General features: G+C 34.7%; 1 protein-coding gene across 1 annotated transcript in view; it reads right to left on the bottom strand.

Annotated features, from left to right (window-relative positions):
* Nucleotides 1-301: 301 nt before the first annotated feature.
* LOC134675852 (E3 ubiquitin-protein ligase CBL-B-B) overlaps nt 302-19,261 on the bottom strand; it is a 152,389-nt gene continuing 133,429 nt past the window's right edge. The window contains exons 10-14 of the mRNA XM_063534154.1: nt 10,195-10,441; nt 9,750-9,862; nt 8,444-9,081; nt 7,571-7,722; nt 302-6,121 (exon numbers count right to left, since the gene is read on the bottom strand). Coding sequence (XP_063390224.1) covers nt 5,904-6,121; nt 7,571-7,722; nt 8,444-9,081; nt 9,750-9,862; nt 10,195-10,441 — 1,368 coding nt within the window. The 3' untranslated portion in view covers nt 302-5,903. The remainder of the gene's footprint in view (nt 6,122-7,570; nt 7,723-8,443; nt 9,082-9,749; nt 9,863-10,194; nt 10,442-19,261) is intronic.

Raw genomic sequence — 19,261 nt, 5'->3', positions numbered from 1 at the left:
GTCCCATAGTAAAAGTAACTCAGTTTAGCGAGTAAAATCAAGCCCTGGAATTAAAGCCCCATGGTCAGACACATACTGTATAATAGTCGTTTTGTAAAACCGATGTAGGGAGTGAGCACTCTTATGTATTTTTTTCTCTATGACCATAACAAATAGTTAAATCTGAGTCAGCCTGTCAGTCTGAGTGAGTCAGTGAGTGAGTGAGCGAGTGTGAGTGAGTGAATGTGAGTGAGTGAGTGAGTCAAGTGTGAGTGAATGAGTGAGTGAGTGAGAATTTCAGGTAAAATTAAAACGACAAAAATAATTTTACTGAATTATAATATATTTGCAACATATCCTTACTAAAGCGTAAAACCGGCCAGCCTCAGCAACAATCCAATCGTAGCCAAATATTCGAACAGTTACCAACTAAACAATCCTTCATGCTCCACGGATCTACGCAAAAAAATAACCTAAAAACTTTTTCACTGTATAGAAAACAAATAAGTGTTTTTTTTTCATGGATCCGTGAGCTAGTTTCATTAACTGGTAAAAAATACAGATCCACCGAAAAATTCAACATAATCAAAAACTTAATACATAAAACAAAAGAATAATTCAAACCATTATGTTGTCAGTACTCTTTTGAACATTTGAAACTATTTTTTAATTTTAAAGTTTCGTTTTATATCGTGTGTTTTATCTTAATTTAATTTAACGCATGACAAGCGCCGCAATAAAACGGACGCTTTATTTACGACCATTCGAAGATACAGCTTCGCAAAAAAGATTAGAAATTAAAAAGTGGCAACACTGTAGCGTCGTCCCTTTCAAACCAATAAATATAATAAAACGGGACGACACTACAGTGTTGCCACTTTTTAATATAATACTCTTTTTTGCCAAGCTGTATCTTTTGATTTCATGGATTCACTACTTTTCAAACACCACTAAAGTAAGTACGCTTAAGCACGGAGAATTTCGTACATTGACCTATATCTATCTCAATCGCAAGCGCATAGTTATATTGCTGTCAATACCATTGTATGAGCGGGACAATAATATGCGCGTACGACAGAGATGGAAACAATCGGGTACTCCAAAAACAGTATCAAATGTTCTTCCGCATTCCAAACCCATCGTAGCTTCCAAATTGAACAAGAAACGTTAGTAGACCCACAGGTTTAACGTTAGTAGACCCACAGGTTTGTATAATGAGGTATTCGCTTGATGTGACTTGATATGATAATCATTATACATTACAAACCGAAAACAATGTCCAAATATAAGGGCAACATATAGGTAGAGTTAGACCAAGAGAAGTCTGCAGCGATTTTGATAGCCCACGCAGTGCAAGTTTAATTTCAAACGTCAAACTTCTATGAAATTATGACGTATAAATTACACTTGCACCGCGTGGGCTATCAAAATCGCTGCAGACTTTTCTTGGATTAGGCCAGTTTATTAAAAGTTGTACAATAGGTACACTTTTTTATTTTTGGAATTTTTATGTAATCGGAATCACAAGTTCTTTCGGTCGTGTTAGGATAAAAAAAGTGTACCAAGTTTTTTATTTCCATTCTGTTACCTTTTTTGTATGGCATTAACAAAATGGAACGATAGAAAAAACTTTAACTTGACAACGTGCCATATTTTCATAGTAATTTGACATTAAATGTCAATTTTAAACATAAATTTTATGGCGACACTAGAATAGTCACTGAAAAATTTGTGCAGATTTAGCTTGGTCCGACACTAGACATGTAGATACTAGGGACAAACCCGTTAATATAAACGAGGAATTAATTAAGGGCCTTTATTAAATTTACAATGTTGCGAACTTGTCCCAAATATCTTTAACACTTTCTCTGCATTGTGGGTCAAATATGACCCACAGAATGATATAGGTACTTTACCCTTTTATTTGGACTGACATTTATCTCATTCGCTCAAGAATAATAAAGGCATTTTCGTGTTAGTTCATAATGTAAATGTTCCACATGATTTCCATTTTCCTTTATAATTTAAATAAAGCACATAATTTACATTTCTTGCGTTCATCGTGATTTTGTACATAAATAATGCGAATAAATGTCATGTGATTGTGAAATTAATGCAGAAAAATAATGAAATTTTTGGTATTTGTGACTTGTACTGTATACACATTATTTATTCTGTTCTCGCTAATATTTTATCATGGTTTATACTCAATTTCACTAAGCGATAGTGTATACACAGCCTAAGATTATAAGATACTATTATTACAACTTTGGACAAGAATATAAAGCTATGTGTGTAATAATATATCATGTATTAGATGCATTTAGGTAACATTGAAAACAGGACGACTATAATTTTTAAAAACTACTAAACTAAAATCACTTTATACTTTGGTAAAACTCCAACTGGTCTTACTTTGGTATTCAGTGCTCCTAATGTAGTAGAATTGGACCAAGTATACAGTTACCCTACTGCATATTAGCACGATTGTAATTTTTGATGATGTTTTAAATCGTTGTCTCTTTTTATCTTGAGACAGCTAAATTTCTAATGGGTCACTAGTACTAGAGATATTTGTGCAAGGTTTTTAAGATTGTACGTCGGATAAATTCGTGTAAACACAAATATGCCCGAAGTGTTATTACACACACATTTGCTATACATTTTATGTCCAAGTATATAATTTGACTAGCGCACTGGTGGATATGTATTTATTCATAAATACCTTACGGTCCTGATAAACTACTTAATATTATTACAATGGTAATATTAAATTACGGGGGTATGATTACAATGGATTGGATTAATTATTATAAAGAAAATTAAATAGCAACAATGACATAAGAATAAAGAAGCAAATAGGTTTAATTAAAACAGTAAATTTCAATGACGTACCAAAGTTGGTACAATTTTCAGAATAAAAATTGAGCAACATTCAAATTTAAAAGATTGTGTGTAGAAAAGACACTCCGATTTGATCGGGAATTAATCAATTTAAACAGTTAAGTAATTTATGTTATCCAAAAAGCTCTAGTTATGATTTATTTTATAACTAAATATAATTATGTTATATTAAAACCTATATGGCTTGTTTCTTCTCATGTCATTGATTAGCAAAATATTAACTACTAAAATTCAGTCAGGTTATTTAAAGCGCGATAAGCGAAAATAAAATTATTCCTGCACCTTCTGTGTCAATAAAATTATTATTTGATGCGACAAAGACAGCCTATGCCTAGAGTTAATTTTTGGTCTGAAGCTTAGTAGGATTTTTTTTCAATGGGTCAAATATGTCCCACTGTGCATAGAGTTCATATTTGAACTGTCTTTGCCACTTCGACCACAACGTATACATATATGCAGTATAAAAGTTGCATAGATACAAGCGGAGAAATTTTGGTCTTTTCGGATATTTACGAAAAATGTAATATAGGTAGTCTTTACTTTAGACACACAGATTGGTTGTTAAAGTTATATGAATTTATGCTTTCGCTATTTAGATAGTTTATAATTAATGTGACAGATGACAGCTATGTTTATGGCAATATACCCAGACCGATTTGTGGTATTTTCGATTATAACTACATATTTGCTCAAGCGATCGATTATTATTTAAACAACGATTGCTGAGGTTTGCTAAACAAAACAAAAATCGAAAATAACACAAATCGGCCTTGGCCGATTTTGTTTTAAGTCTATACTTGTGTTATTTTAATAATTATAATGCTACATTTTTTTCTACTATTTTATTTAAAGTCAAAAAGAATTGTATGTGGATCAATAATTTTGTCAATTTATTAAAAGTTAGTAGAAAAAGTAGGATTAAAGATATAATAAAAAAAACATTGGTGCAGTTTAAGCTCGTACAATGTTCAACTAAAATTATACTAGTTTCTTACTTCATTAAAAAAGGAAGATGTCCGTAGAGTTCGGACAATAAAAATATATTTACATCAACAATTTAAAGTAGAACAGTTATGCTAAATATTAATATTGCAAATGTCATAAGTCAGAGTGTCAAAATTTGTATTTAATTACAATCATTCATTATACACATTTTTAAAAAATATAATCTATATGAACGACTATTTAAGTAGTTTTAAGACAGCATTTTTTCATATGAAAATATAAGTAATATTTATTTTACAAATATATTTACAATTCTTACTGAAATTAGCTTATGAGTAAGATGAATACTGATAAGAAAAAAACTGGAATTAAAATTGTTTATGTAACTACTTTAAGGTCGAAGCAAAATAAATACGTAGTTATATAAAAATGTGCTTTATCGTCTATAGTTTTAAGTTTGTTTTTCAATAAGCCTATAATACTATCACACGTTTTTTAGAAATGAAACCGTATAGGTTATATGAAAAATCTGGCCACATGTCAGATTAAAAAGGCATTTAAAAATCTATTTACAAATGTTTAAATACAAAAACACCGAGATTAACAACAATGGCGACTTTTAATTTGAATTATTATCAATTATTTAAACTATGCTATTAGAAAATAAAATCCTTAACTATATCATCAATCGTGTTCGTCATAATGAATTTAAATCTATTTTTTTATGAAGTGGATGAGTAGCGTACTTTATTTTGAATGGATATAATTGTTCTCTATGGACATGACCAGTATATTAGGATAACAGTTTCAACCAACTAACCACTTGACTGAACCACAGATTCTGATTGTAGATATCAAATGTGTAAATCTAAAACAAAATCCCGGCCGATTTTTATATTGCTGTCGATTATTTGACGTGATAACGTCTTATAAATCGTTGAACACCGGTAGCATACACGAAAAAGTGTCACGTGGTGGACAAATCTTGGAACAAACTGTACGTGTTTGTTACCGAATGCCAGATTTCGTTGCTTTCTACACATTATCTTCGTTGTTATGTGATACGTTGGTTATGTTACGTGTACTAATATTTACTACGTGACTTACATATGGTAGACAATACAAAATTTGTGAATCTGGCATCAAACTTGAACCTTCTTTGAATGCCCGAAGGTTGATATTGGGTTGCAGTCGCGCGCGTCATATCTCGTCTTTCGGCCAGATTCGAACTTTAATTAAGATACTTCAATTAATAGATCTAGATTAGTTTCTTCAAACAAAAACGTCACTTTTGACACTGACACATCTAATCCATATCGTTTCGAGATCTATTAATTGACGTATATTAAACTTTGAATCGGGCAGTTTGGTGGTCAAATGGTTAAAAAAATGGCTTTTATTTTTAGCCAGTCACTAATTTTGTATAACAAAGTCACCCAATAGTAATTGTTTACAATATACCGGTTTGAAAATGTACAGCTACTACATAATGCGTCTTAAGTTGAAGTAGGAACGATTTCTATTGCTTTCAGACTCTATATGATTCTATATTATGACGATTCTTACAATATTGGTGTTAATGATACTATCACAAAATGTACAATTTGCGATTTAATAAATAAAGCTGATAATTTGTGAGCAAACGCGGGCTAAAACTAAAATGTGGTATACTAATGAGATGGTGTGATGGTAAAAACCGTTAGACTTATTCAAATTATTTAATAATATTGTAAACCGAAATAACAAAATTCAGGACTTCATTAACAAATTATTTCCAGTAAATTTCACATAAATAATTTAACTTACAATCTGTTCCATATCTGGAACACATTAATCACACTCGCAACTCGCAAGTTTATTATAAACATCAATTTATAACAATGTTTGTACTATAAATTCAGGAAGGATGCATACCACACGAACTTATTAAACAAGCGAGCGTGTTCCAAATATGGCAATCAAGGGTAAACCATGTTCCAAATACAGGACGCGAAATCTTATGTTCCAAAAATGGGACACAAGGTAAAATTTGTCTAACGTTTCCCCATCTACTAAGCGATTGAACTAAACTAAAACTAGCACTTATTTGACACCTTCGACCCGAATTCGTGTAAAATATCACACGCCATTTCCAAATCGTTTCTAGTGATGCCTAATGCCCGTACAACGATATCTTTGGGGTAACCCTCGCCTACTAGCCGAGCAATGTAGTCTAAATTAATGTTTTCGTACGAGACGTTCTCGCCGTATTTTCGGCCGTTCTTGTCGTGCGTTAGGGGGTTGAATTTTTTGGCTGAAAAAATAAAAATGTTTTCGTTAGTTTTGATTAATTGAAATCATTTTTTATGAATGGTATCAATCGATCAGGTTTGTTTTGAGGATCAAATGTCTGTATAGGACCCATTGTCTTAAACCAATACAAAAGTAACAAATAATGGTCATACTGGCACCCGCACTTTACTGACGAAACTAGGGTTGCCAACCGTACTATATAATATAGTATTGTACTATATTTCGGCCTTGCGTACTATATATTTTTAGGATACTATATAGTACGCAAAAATACTATATTTCGATGGGTCCTTACGCTGTGCTTTTTTTTTTCATAAATATGAAATAACAACATAACTCAAAGTTCTTAAACTGAACAAGCGCGAGTGTTGCATGCTTTAACGTGAACCTACATGTCAATGTTACTGTCAAGAGTGTTATGTCAAAAGTGACACTATCAGTGTCACTGTCACGTCCTCATATACAGCACTCAGCCAACTGTCAACGGTTTTTTCATCTTGTGATGTGAAGTTTCAGAAGTTTGTAACTTTGCATCAACGAAATAAATTGAAATAATATTTCAAACTACTTGTGAAATGGATGACTAAAATGATAATCTGATAATGATCAAAGTAATAAGGATTATAATAGGAACAATGGGTCGGCCTAAAGCAAAGGGGGTGCAAAAAAAGACAGAAAAATTTTGACCAAAAGTGCAAAATGCATAGGAATCGTAGAAAAAATTCAATCAAAACGCTAAAATAAGCATGTTATGTAGGAAAAACTTTTCTCTAAAATCGAAAATGGCCAAGATATTTGACCCGAAAGTTGGGAAAAGTAAAATTTCGATGGATGATGTGATTGATGTGCTAATAACATTACTCGCATGATTTTTTTCTAAGTGCTGCAACCCCTTTGCTTTAGTCCAACCCATGATTTTACACACGCCTACTGACACGCGCGATATTTGGCATACTTTTTATTTATTTTAAACCATCTCCTTGACTGTACTATATTTTCTTTCAGTGTACTATATATTTTATATGTAATTTTGCAAAATACTATGTTTCACTAAAAAAAAGTTGGCAACCCTAGACGAAACGCTTCTAACAAAACGGCAATATACATCGTGACGTCACGCCGAGACCGTTACCGTTAGAGGCCGTTTCGAGGTATGGAAAACAAGGAAATTATTTTGTCGGTGAAATATTGTGTTTATGCAATATTTTTTTTAAATAAAATGTAAGGAATCGAATGCTACCATATTTTTTTTCCTATTATGAAGTTAAAATATTTTTTTTTTATGTTTGAGGTCCTGTATTTTTTTATTATTCCCTTATAATTTTTAAGTTTCCAATTTATTGTAATACATTGCTCATTTTCTATCTATTTTACTAAATTTAGTTATACAATATAACATGTGTCAACAACCCTATTGTTAACTACATATTATTATTAAATTGATACTTACGTGCGACAGCGAGTTCATTCCTCTCCGCCGCCACATTCTCGTACGGCGGATCTTTCTCCTCCGACGGGAATTTTGGCATCGTTGTCGACTTGGTCGGTTGGATGTCCCCCCCACTAGTACTAGTGGGCAACGACCTTTGCCGCGGCGGCGCTCTGTTGAAGTAGAAATCATTGTTGGATACACCCATACACACTAAAAGCCAATTTTTGGCCGATTTAAAATCCCCCAAAAAAGAGGGGTATTATACGAGTATATACGTATATTCACAATATTTGTATACTACTATAAATAGTAATCATAATTATGTGTCTAAATGATAAATAAGTTAATATTTCGTAAATGTAAAACTCTTAGAAATTTTTTTCCGCTCTCCTGTAAACCAATGTAAAGTGTCATTATATGGAACTTGCTAACTTATATGTAAAGGAACCGCCATATTGAAATTGACCCTGAATGATAAAAATAAGATAAGATAAAAAATAGTTTATTCAAGTAGGCATATTACAATGCGCTTAAGAACGTCAAATAAACCTAAATTGATGAATTTACTAGTGACTTTTGTTTATATAGTTAGCCACTTAAAGGATATGGAGACGCCATGTCTAAAATTTTCGGTACAAAATAGTCTGCCGTTTTTTGCGGGGGAGGGGCACATCAAATGTATAGTACGTCATGTCAGATAAACGTCAGTCCATACATATGGTTGACCATTGGCCGCCTATTTTAGACAGAGGGGAACGCCTGTTAATGGCGGCTCCATTGTTAATTACTCCGAGGTTAGCCAGTTCCATAGAATGACACTTTAAGCAGCGTAAGTCACAAACGTATTCTCACCCGACGTTGTATTAAAAATGAAAAAAGACTTATTCTTACCTGTTTTCAACCCTGTCAAATATCCTGTCCGGCTTCTCTGGTATTACCGGTGGGAATTCTAGTCTATCTGAAGGCACTACTTTCTCTCTATTGTCGGGGACAGGTACCCTATCTCTTTCTGGTATTCTATTTTCTATCCTATGCTCTCTTTCTGCCGGAACGGGGGGTATTCTATCGAGAACGCGTTCTGCCGGGACAGGCCTGTGTTCTCTTTCCGTTGGTACGGGTATTCTTTCTGGTATTCTTTCTCTTTCTGGGAGCCTTTCTGGTTTGTCAGTTTTTTCTCCCGATCGATCAGGTCTGTCCGATCTTTCGGGTAGTCTGTCCGATCTGTCTGGTAATCTGTCCGATCTTTCTGGTATTCTATCCGATCTTTCTGGTAATCTGTCCGATCTTTCTGGTATTCTGTCCGATCTTTCTGGTAATCTGTCCGATCTTTCTGGTATTCTGTCCGATCTATCAGGTATTCTGTCCGATCTTTCGGGTACTCTGTCCGATCTTTCAGGTAGTCTGTCCGATTTGTCGGGTCGGTCGTCAGAGTTATCAGGAGGGGGTGCGGGGAGGGGTCGACTGTTAGACTGTGGTGTGTTCGCTCGTCGAGGCTTCTCGAATGCTCTTGGGTCTGGTGGTACTGGTACCTATATAGAATTAAAAAAAAGTAGGTTAGTTAAAACATCAAATAATTGAAACAATGAGTCGTTATCTATACTATTTGTGGCTCTCCATTAGGAAAGGGTCCTGATGAAAAGCCACACTTGGGACTTAGGACAGATACGGCCCATTACATTGTTCGTTTTTTTTAGCATTAGAAAGAACTTGCAATGAAGGTAAGAGATCTTGACATGTCTTTTTATTGAAAACGCTTTTTAATAATCAAAAACTATTACTTATGAAAGCAGAAGAATATAAATGATCGTATTAGATTCATAATTGTTATATTTGCCGGAACTTATTTTTAAAATGTGTTTTTCAATTAAAAGACACATCAAGATTGTTTACCTTTTTTCTAATGCTAAAAAAAACGAACTACAGGTATTTTCATCGCTCATGAGTTTAAATAACATTTAAAAAAAATTGCTCGAGCGTTAGCGATTATCTCCGCTTTAGCTTTTCTTCGAGGAAGTTCACTGTGAACGGCTGTGATGATGACTCAATGAAGTAAGTCAAAGACAAATCATTACGTCCAGTTAAGTTTAAGTTCTAATTTTTTTTATTACATACATGGAAAACCAACAGCTATAAACATTTCTAAAAACTAAAACTATATAATTATACGTAATAGGTACTAAAAATATTTTGATGTTACCTCGTGCCTCGTGTCAATGATGCCAGTAATAGTTTCCGTGGATCCCGTGATGATGGAAGTCAGTCGATGCCTCGAATCCGGTTCAGGTTCTAAAGAAGATCTTCTTCTTGGTTCTGCAATGTGTGAAGGACCTTAGTGAGTGGAAAGATAATATTTTGTTACAAATTGTCTGGTTAAAAAGAGTTGGACTATTTTGGAAAAATTGTTATTTGGGGGAGTTTTATCCAAATGATAAATTATGTTTTGGCTTCCATTGTTTTTTAGATACCCAAACAACTTAGGTACTAATATTAGTACTATTATTGGTTTGTTTCGAACATTAATAAGAGTGTGCATTACGGAATCGCAGTGTGAGGGTGCCGTAGGCGCCCTGTACATATGGCGATACTTTTAGTATTATAGTGTCACGTTAGTAGTGTAGGAAAATACCCTATTCTCATCTCACCTTGTTGCGTGGCCAGCGCGATGTCCTGCACGCTGGTGGCGGCGGCCAGGCCGGGCTCGCCGGGCGACAGGCTCTTGCGCGGCGGCAGGGGCGGCGCGCGCAGCTCCCCGTACGCGTTCTCCCCCGCGCCCGCCCCGCCCGCCCGGCGCCGGCCCGCGCGCGGCGAGTGGCGCGGGGACGCCACGGGCGAGCGCGAGGGCCGCAGCGCGGCTATACTGGACAGGGCCGCGTTGAACTCCGACCAATCCTAGGGGAAAAGTTGGAGTTGTAGACGATACCGTCTTTACCATGAGGGCACGCGGGGCCCGTACCCAGGGCCAGACAGTAACAGACATATTTGATTACCCATAATGAGTAGATCATAGTAGAAAAATGTTAGTTTAATTAGCTTTCTTTACTTTCCAAAAGGACCCCAAATTCTTATGTGCTGAAGGACCCCAGCCCTTTAAGACGACCCTGGCTGTAAACCGATACTCTATATTGCATCTGATAATCTGATATCTGCTAAGCAAGCGATTAGTTATTAATGTACCTATTAAAAAGGCATATTTTGACCACTTTCAACAATCTCGCGACCTTTGGCAAAAAATATGTGACGTTCCACGGGAAAGGGTACCATAAGGCGGCTGGCGCTTACGTCGCATAGCACCGCAATAGCGGCGTTATAATAGCATAAGCGCCAACCGCCTTAAAGTACCTTTACCCGTAGGACGTCACATATTACGAAGTTAGATTAAAACGAAGCCATTTAAAATAAATAAAAGCCAAAAATAAAAACGATAACTTACTTTCATTTTGCAAGCACATACATGCTCAATGCATGCCACACAAAGCACAAACATGATGAAAAACGACATGAAAAAATGAAAACTTAACAATATAAGAAAAATGACATAACTCTAAAATGCAAAAGATAGATTTTGAGTTTCAAAAAGAATATAAAGATTCCAACATAATTTTATTAGGTATATTTTTAGAGGTGTGTCCTTTTCAAGCAAAAAATATAGAACAAGGGGCTGTCCATAAATTACGTCATCTATTTTTGGCGATTTTTGACCCCCTCCCCCTGTAATCATGCTTTAAATGACCCCATTTCCTCCTACATCATGCTACCGTCATCCGATGTCCAGACCCCCCCCCTAATTTGAAATGACGTAATTTATGAATAGCCCCCAATCGGTTGTCTATCTCATTTTTAATAGTACCAATTGCTGCAAGTTTTGTATAAAATACAGTTATTATAATTATACAAACATTTTAATTCACATTTTGTACAGTAGGGTTTCAAAATTTTTCAAAATTAACTCGTTATTACCTAATACGCCTTGCTTATAGAGTCAGTAGCAGAAGTTGCTAAGCGGGCCAGGTGTTCAGAATTATCTTGACGCGACTTTATTGTTAAGAGAATAAGAGCGTGTCAAGGTAATTTTGAACACCTCGCCCGCTTAGAAACTTCTGCTGCTGACTGTACAACAAACAATCAATGAAATGATGAACTTAAGGCTAATTTTGTATTTTCACAAAATAACATTTCTAACTGTACAAAATTCATGCATTTCAACAAATTTTACTTACGTGAATAATAAATAAAAACTGAGACTACCGATTTTCTTACAATGATATAAAATAAGAATAATGCCCTCTCACTCTGACATGTACCTGCTTTTTTATGATAAAGTAAGGACGCAATGCACAAATAATTTCGTACATTGACACGCCGTTTTCTATCTTTATCGCACGCGCATATTTGTATTGCCGTCTCACTCAGACAGTGTCATTCACCGCAGCATTATAAGAGGCACAGCATTATTAATAGGGTATTTGACTGTATTTAAAATAAATTATTTTACACCATGCAAGAAATAAAGCACCAGAAGATTAATAGAGAAACGTAGATAACAGTTATTTTTAGTCACGATTTCTATTTTAAAACCCGTATAAAACTATAAAGAGTAGGTAATTTGATTATTCGCGTGCGATATGAATAGGAAATGCCATGTCAGTATATACGAAATTCTTCCTGCTAAGGGTCCTTACTATAGTAATGTTTTACTACAATATAATACAATTAGGCGTATTCCGATTGTAATAACAATAACTAGTTATTGGATATGATTTGTTAGTTTCAAAAGTGACACTCAAATTCATAGCATATTATTCAAATCAGTATACAATACACCTAGGGTTGCCAGATGGTCGGGATTTGGCGGGATTCTCCCGATTTTTAGCATGTGTTCCCGATTCCCGACAAAGTATAAACTGTCCCGAAAAACAGCTTCATTATAAAACAATAAGTTCAAGTTCCGAACTGTCGTCGAGCTGACGTAGTGCCAATAATGTAAAATATCGTTGTGTTTAATACAATTACTTTAATTTTAATGTATTTTTTTTCCCGACTTGAAGTCCCAAAATCCCGAAAAATTGATATTGTTTCCCGACAATAGCGGCTTTCGATCTGGCAACCCTAAATACACCTCACTGTTGAAACAGCGACAATTCGAAAAGCATTTTATATTAAAAGGCCGAAAATAAAAACACACAAAGCGAATTTACCAAGCGTATAATTGTCAACGTCGAAAACTTATAAATAAATAAAATCAATTCATTAAGTACATCAATAAACATTATTTAAATAATTTTACATTGGGATACAAATTAAAATGCACCTTATCGTGAACAAGTTAAGGTTTTTTTTTAAATAAACATTGAGAAATCGTGAAGCGTGAGTCGTAATAGTATCACAAAGATGAATTACTTCGTATTTATTAATAGTTCGATTTCAGGAAAGTTCAACTGCAGTTTTTATTATTATCAAGTGCAGTCAGGGGTTACATTTTTTGTACCTTATATTTCGTGTTATTTATTTTTTCAGGCTGTCACTGGTACTCTGTAAAAGTGTTACTTTAAGTCGTCAATGCCACTTTGAGACTTTCTATGACAACTATTTTGAGTTTGCTATACCATTTTACTTGGCATTCTTTTATTGTTTAATAGTTCGTATTGAAAATTTATCATTTAGTAATACTATCGTCCTGCAAACCTATTATGGATCGCTTTATCCACATTTATCCACGTGATAAAACAACTGTCACTTTTAAACTCTGCGGGATAGAAAGAGACGGACACCGTTTTATCACGCTGTCACGTAGACAAACACGACCATCATATCCGTACTGATAACTATCAAGTATAACTTTTACCAAAGAGAATAGAGTTATTGTCAAAGTAAATTTTGTAGTCACAGTCAATTTACTGCCATCTTTCGACAGATGATTAAAACTTTTAGAACGCCATTTGAATTTGATCCTTATTTGTTCACTGATATGTGTTAAATTTAAAGGGAGGGAATGGATGTAAAGGGTTCGAAACGTCGGGATGTAGTATGAATTCAATATACGCGATATAATCCGTTTCAATAGTTTTATTTCACGAGTAACTATCGCGGTAACCGAAGACAATATTGTATTAGATTTGTTAAATATCAAAAAGTGTCGGCATCTACACGAGCGTAGGCCAAAGGTATGGCGCCGTCTTTTCGAGCGATGGAAGGATCAAAGTCAAATGGCGTTCTAAAAGTTCCAATCAGTTGTCGAAAGATGGCAGTAAATTTACTGTGGATAAAAAAATTACTTTGAGCGCCTTTATATCAAATTCTCTTTGCTTTTAGTATATACAGTGTAGAAAGATAAGTCGGGCCCTGGAGGGAAACTACCTTAAATCCTTAAGCTGGCGCATTTTACTTAAAGGAGACATTCCTTTATTTTTAAAAAGAAACAAAATTGCATTCAACGATTTATTCTTTTTTCCTTCAATTTTGCTTTGTGTAAAAAAATCTTGAGTACTAAATATTAGATATTATGGATATTTTGTACGACAGACGAGTGTAAGACCTTATGTTTCCTGGAGAAATATTATTATTAACATTAACTGTATCAACTAGTGTAATAAAATTGCGAGTGTTTATTTTTTGCAATTTTTAGTCGGTTCGAGTCCCGGGCGAGGCAAGCGAGTTTTAGAAAATGTTTGAATGCAGTTTTGTTTCTTTTTAAAAATAAAGGAATGTCTCCTTTAAGTAAAATGAGCCAGCTTAAGGATTTAAGGTAGTTTCCCTCCAGGGCCCGACTTATCTTTCCACACTGTATACATCTAGGTTTCAATTTACGTCAACCATTGAGCCTTAACAAGCAATATTTCACGATAATAACCTTGCAACAACATTAAAGATGTCAAGAATAAAACACGTACTTACATTAAGTACATAATGCGCGCTTTAATAACTACACAAAAATAAAAATAAAATACTTTAGACAATACTCGGAATTTCTGTTAAAAACTGACCAAAATTTAAATGCAGTAAAAGCTTGAAAAGGCCAAAAAATCTACAAAAAAATTAGTAAAAAAAACAAACACCTAAATATTTATTTGTTTATAATTTTAACTACGCGCTGTTTAAAAAACCCTATTCTGATTAAAATACTTACACGATTGCATCATATAATTAATTAATGTAAAAACGAAAACTTATTTTTGATATTGTATATTCGATATAATACTAAATTAAGTACATTTAACATAAGCAGGCTTAAAATGACTTGAAAAGTAAAATATAACATTGGCATAACTCCAAAAATATTAGAATCGATATTAAACTTTCGTGAGACATATTTTAAATTGTTTATACGACAACGGTTCGCGATCAGTGCACGAGTTGCAGTCGCCGCGAGCACTAGAGCCTGAGGAAGGACCCCCGACGGGCCCGAAACATGTCGCCAATAGCGACTAAAAATTGTGTAATAAAAAGTGAAGTGAAAGTGAAAGTGTCGTATAAATAATTTAAATAATAGAATAATAATATTTTGAATACGAATATGACAAATTCGTCTAATTTCAACATCTGCCCATTAACTAAAAAAAAAAAAACATCGAGGTGACGAAAGTAAGGACGCAAAGCACGGAGAATTTCGTACATTCACCCGCCATTCTCTATCTCTACCGCCCGTGCATAATTATAATGCTGTCCCGCTAACGGTTCGGTAACGGTTAACGAAGGTTCACTCTCTAACAAAACGCGTCTATTGCGATAGATATGACCGCTAGGTGGCGCGAGTGCGAGCAGGCGCCCTTTCCGTAGCGATGCGCGGCAACTACTACTGCTAGACACCAAAATTGGTGTGGGCCGTACCTACTTGTAGCGACGCGACGAAATCGCGGAGTGAGCCACGCCTGCCGCCGGCATCATAGGCGGGACAATATCATCAATTCATCATCATCATCAGCCGGTATCATTGGTCGTAAGTATACATAAAATAAGGACGTATTTTATGTATGTAAGTACCTACTTACGACCTTTTTTTGATATTTTTTGTGTAATTCGCCAGTAACTGGCCACTGTTAGTACTTAATTGGCCACCTTAAACTGTCATATATCTATACTAAAATCAGTTATTGAAAGATAGCCAGTTATTGGAACCTTGTAATAAAATGAATTCTGTTTAAACACGGTGTAACATGAGTAAACCGAATAATTTTAACAGTGTATTCCTGATCATATTTAGAGACAAGAATGTCCTATAAACTTTTTTGAAATTCGCCTAGTTCCAGAGATATTATTAATTAAAAAAAAAAACAAGTTTTTATTGTTACATAGTGTAAAAGGCCTTTTTGATGGTGATGTTGCTGCTATGGGACGTAGTCTAAATATCCTTATTGATAGATGTCAAAAAGTGACAAGTAACACCTTGCAAAAAGTAGGTTCTACGAAAAAATAATGTAAAAATCAATTTTAAGTGACAAATTTACCAATAACATTTATTTTTTATGTACAAATACATTCAAAAAAATTGAAAAAACAAAACAAAAAAAAATTTTTTAACTGACCTAAACTCATATTACATTTTTTACTTCTTTTAACCTCAGAAATGCGTGGTTAAAATTATTCGGTTTCCTCATGTTACACCGTGTAGGTGAATGGAATTCATTTACATGCTTTTATTTAGTTGTCTGTCTGTCTGTCTGTGTCTAATCAAATCTTGCAAGTTAAATTTGATCCACTTCCCAGTTTCTGATTGAGCTGAAACTTTGCATGCATGTATAAATCGGATGACAATGCAATATATGGTACCATCGAACTTATCTGATGATGGAGACCGGAGGTGGCCATAGGAACTCTGTGATAAAACAACGAAACCTAATTGTGTTTGGGATTTTTAGAATTGTCTCGATGAGTATTAGTTGCCTGTGGAAAGAAAAAGTACAGTCGGCGATAAAAGCTTGTACTAAAAATGAAATTTTTGCCATAAACTTATTTTTAGTTTAGGGCGGCCAGTTAATGGCGAAGGTATATTTTGCTGTAATCTTTAATTTAGTGAATATCATTAGGATTCTTGTAAGTTGATCAAAAGTAAAATGTTTATTGTTTAAGTAAGACGAAGATCGCAATCGGTCGCAAGATTTTGATCGCGAAAATAATTGATTACTTATGTATTTTTAGAATTATGCCACTGTTTATCTAAAAGAAATATAATAATGATTATCAGTACTTTTTCATAAATTAATGATACTAAACTAAGTGAAAATGAATGTATGTTTAAGTCAAGTCGTAACACGTATTTACAAAAAATACTTATTCTCTAATACTTGTGCAAGATTAATAAATACAATTAAAGTTAATTAATTTGCTTAAATTTCATGTTACAACTTTTTAGACACTGTGGCTACACTTCGTCTAATTAAAAAAAAATCGAATTACTTATTAAAAAAAAAATACTGATCTTGATTTTATTTTTATTTTTGGGAAACCAAATAACTAAATTGTTGTATATCATATGTGATATTCAAACCGCCTTATTTAATTTTCAAACGTGTACTAACGAATTTATTTTGGCAATTTAAAACCATAATTACTTTATTGTATAAATAAACCACAGTGTACAATCAATATAATTAATGGAATGAATTATCGGCCTAATGAAAACTTAAAGACTTGGACCCTTGTCATTGTAAACCGCTAACTCCGTAGCGAATATAATTGACTTTTAAATTTAAAAACTTACTACGACAAAGTACTAAAGTTTTCATCTTTTTTGGCCGACGGAATAGTCCCAAAACGTGTCGCTCTCGAAGAAAAGGGACCTTGGCGTTGAAGGCGATCACGTCGCGAAGCGTTTTACAGCACCGTTAATAGCGTAAGCAAAGATTCTTTCATCTTTTACAAAAAGGGATGTAAATTCTTACAAATACCCTGTGACCTAGTGACTCTGCCTGTGAAGCCGATGGTCCTGGGTTCGAATCCCAGTAAGGGCATTTATCTGTGTGATGAACACTAATATTTGTTCCTGAGTCATGGGTGTTTTCTATGTATATAAGTATGTATTTATCAATATATGTATATCGTCGCCTAGCACCCATAGGACAAGCTTTGCTTAGTTTGGGGCTTGGTTGATCTGTGTAAGATGTCCCCTAATATTTATTTATTTTAATACATAAGTCAAAATTACAAACGATTCATAGCTAATTCAGGCCAGTTACTCGTTTATGAATATCGCCATTAGATTTTACACATCATATACAATTAACGAATCTTTATTTAAAACTTTCGCGTTTTGAACACATATTGACTCACATTTATAGACGGGTCTATCGCGAATTTATTTTATTAATTACCTTTATATACCGACGTTTCGACACTGGTTTCACTGATCGCAGTCGCGGCTAACAACCGGGCGAGGTGATAAAATAAATTCGCGATAGACCCGTCTATAAATGTTAGTTAAAAAAATCTTAGGCGTAAAGCACATATGGATGCTGTTAAGCAGTAATGTGTCAACCCACATAAATTTTTCAATAAGATGTCAACTCAAAAAATTGACGCTTAAATTTGACATTTTATTGCAAAATGGATGTGGGACATGACGACCGAACGAGATGCACTTATGGAAATTTCAGTAGGAGTAGCAGAGAAAGCGGTATTATTGCTTGTCCTTGTCAGACTCATTTTTTGTTTGTTCCCCACCAAAAATTTTGTACGGTTTATGGTGGGCAACAAATAACCCGACCCAATTACGTAGATTGATTTTGGTACGAGTATGTAGTCAGGAATGATAAAACGTGTTTTTAATATTGTCGCTTTGCGCATGTTTGTCCCTCACGGAGGCACGCGTATAGCTCATCTATGTAATACTAGGTCTATGATGTGGGATGACTAATTTTTGCTAAACACCACCCATATACGCTAAGGTCCCTTTTCTCAAAAACTACAGAATGATGAATGGAATGTAAACATTGCGATTGCGTACGGCACACACACAACGACAGGTTTCACTGATCGTGATCGCGACTAACAACCGGGCGTGGTAATAAAATAAATTCGCGATAGACTCGTCTATAAATGTTAGTTAAAAAAAGATTTGTTTATCTTAGGCGTAAAGCGCAAAATACGCTATGGTCCCTTTTCTCAAAAACTACAGAATGATGAATGGAATGTAAACATTGCTATTGCGTACGGCACACAAACAAAGACACGTGCAAACACTAAGCATGCGGTGATTTCCTCTCGTGTCTCTGCGAAACAAACAAACAGACAATATTGGCAAAAATACATGCGAAATAAATGTGGACTAGACTAACAAGCCAATTCGATCGTACAGTCGCCATCACATATATCGGAGCAGCCAAGGCGCTCACAAATATCTGAACACGCCTCTATTGTCAAGGCGTTAGACTGCGTGTTCAGATGTATTTGAGCACCTCAGCCGCTCCGATATATCTGATGGCGACTGTACAATGATATCAGAATGACATAAATACATATATGATGTCATTCAGTTTTTGTGCATTCGTGACAATGACAACTAAATGACATCATTCTGATGTGAGTGTAAGTCCGAGTTGGCCCGTTAGGCGCATCACAAACGGGCTGAAATTAAAATTATTAGAAATTCAGCACTGGTAGCCTTACTGTTACGCAATAAAATCAGATATTCTCTATGGCAGCGGTCGGCAACCTTCTAGCAGCCAAGGGCCACATAGCAGTTAACGAAGTGGACGCGGGCCGCACTTTGTTAATATT

The sequence above is a fragment of the Cydia fagiglandana genome, chromosome 23 (genome assembly GCF_963556715.1).
Source record: "Cydia fagiglandana chromosome 23, ilCydFagi1.1, whole genome shotgun sequence".
In the NCBI taxonomy this organism is placed as follows: domain Eukaryota; kingdom Metazoa; phylum Arthropoda; class Insecta; order Lepidoptera; family Tortricidae; genus Cydia; species Cydia fagiglandana.
The sequence above is the reverse complement of the archived record's forward strand: the minus strand, read 5'-3'. Positions and strand labels throughout refer to the sequence as shown.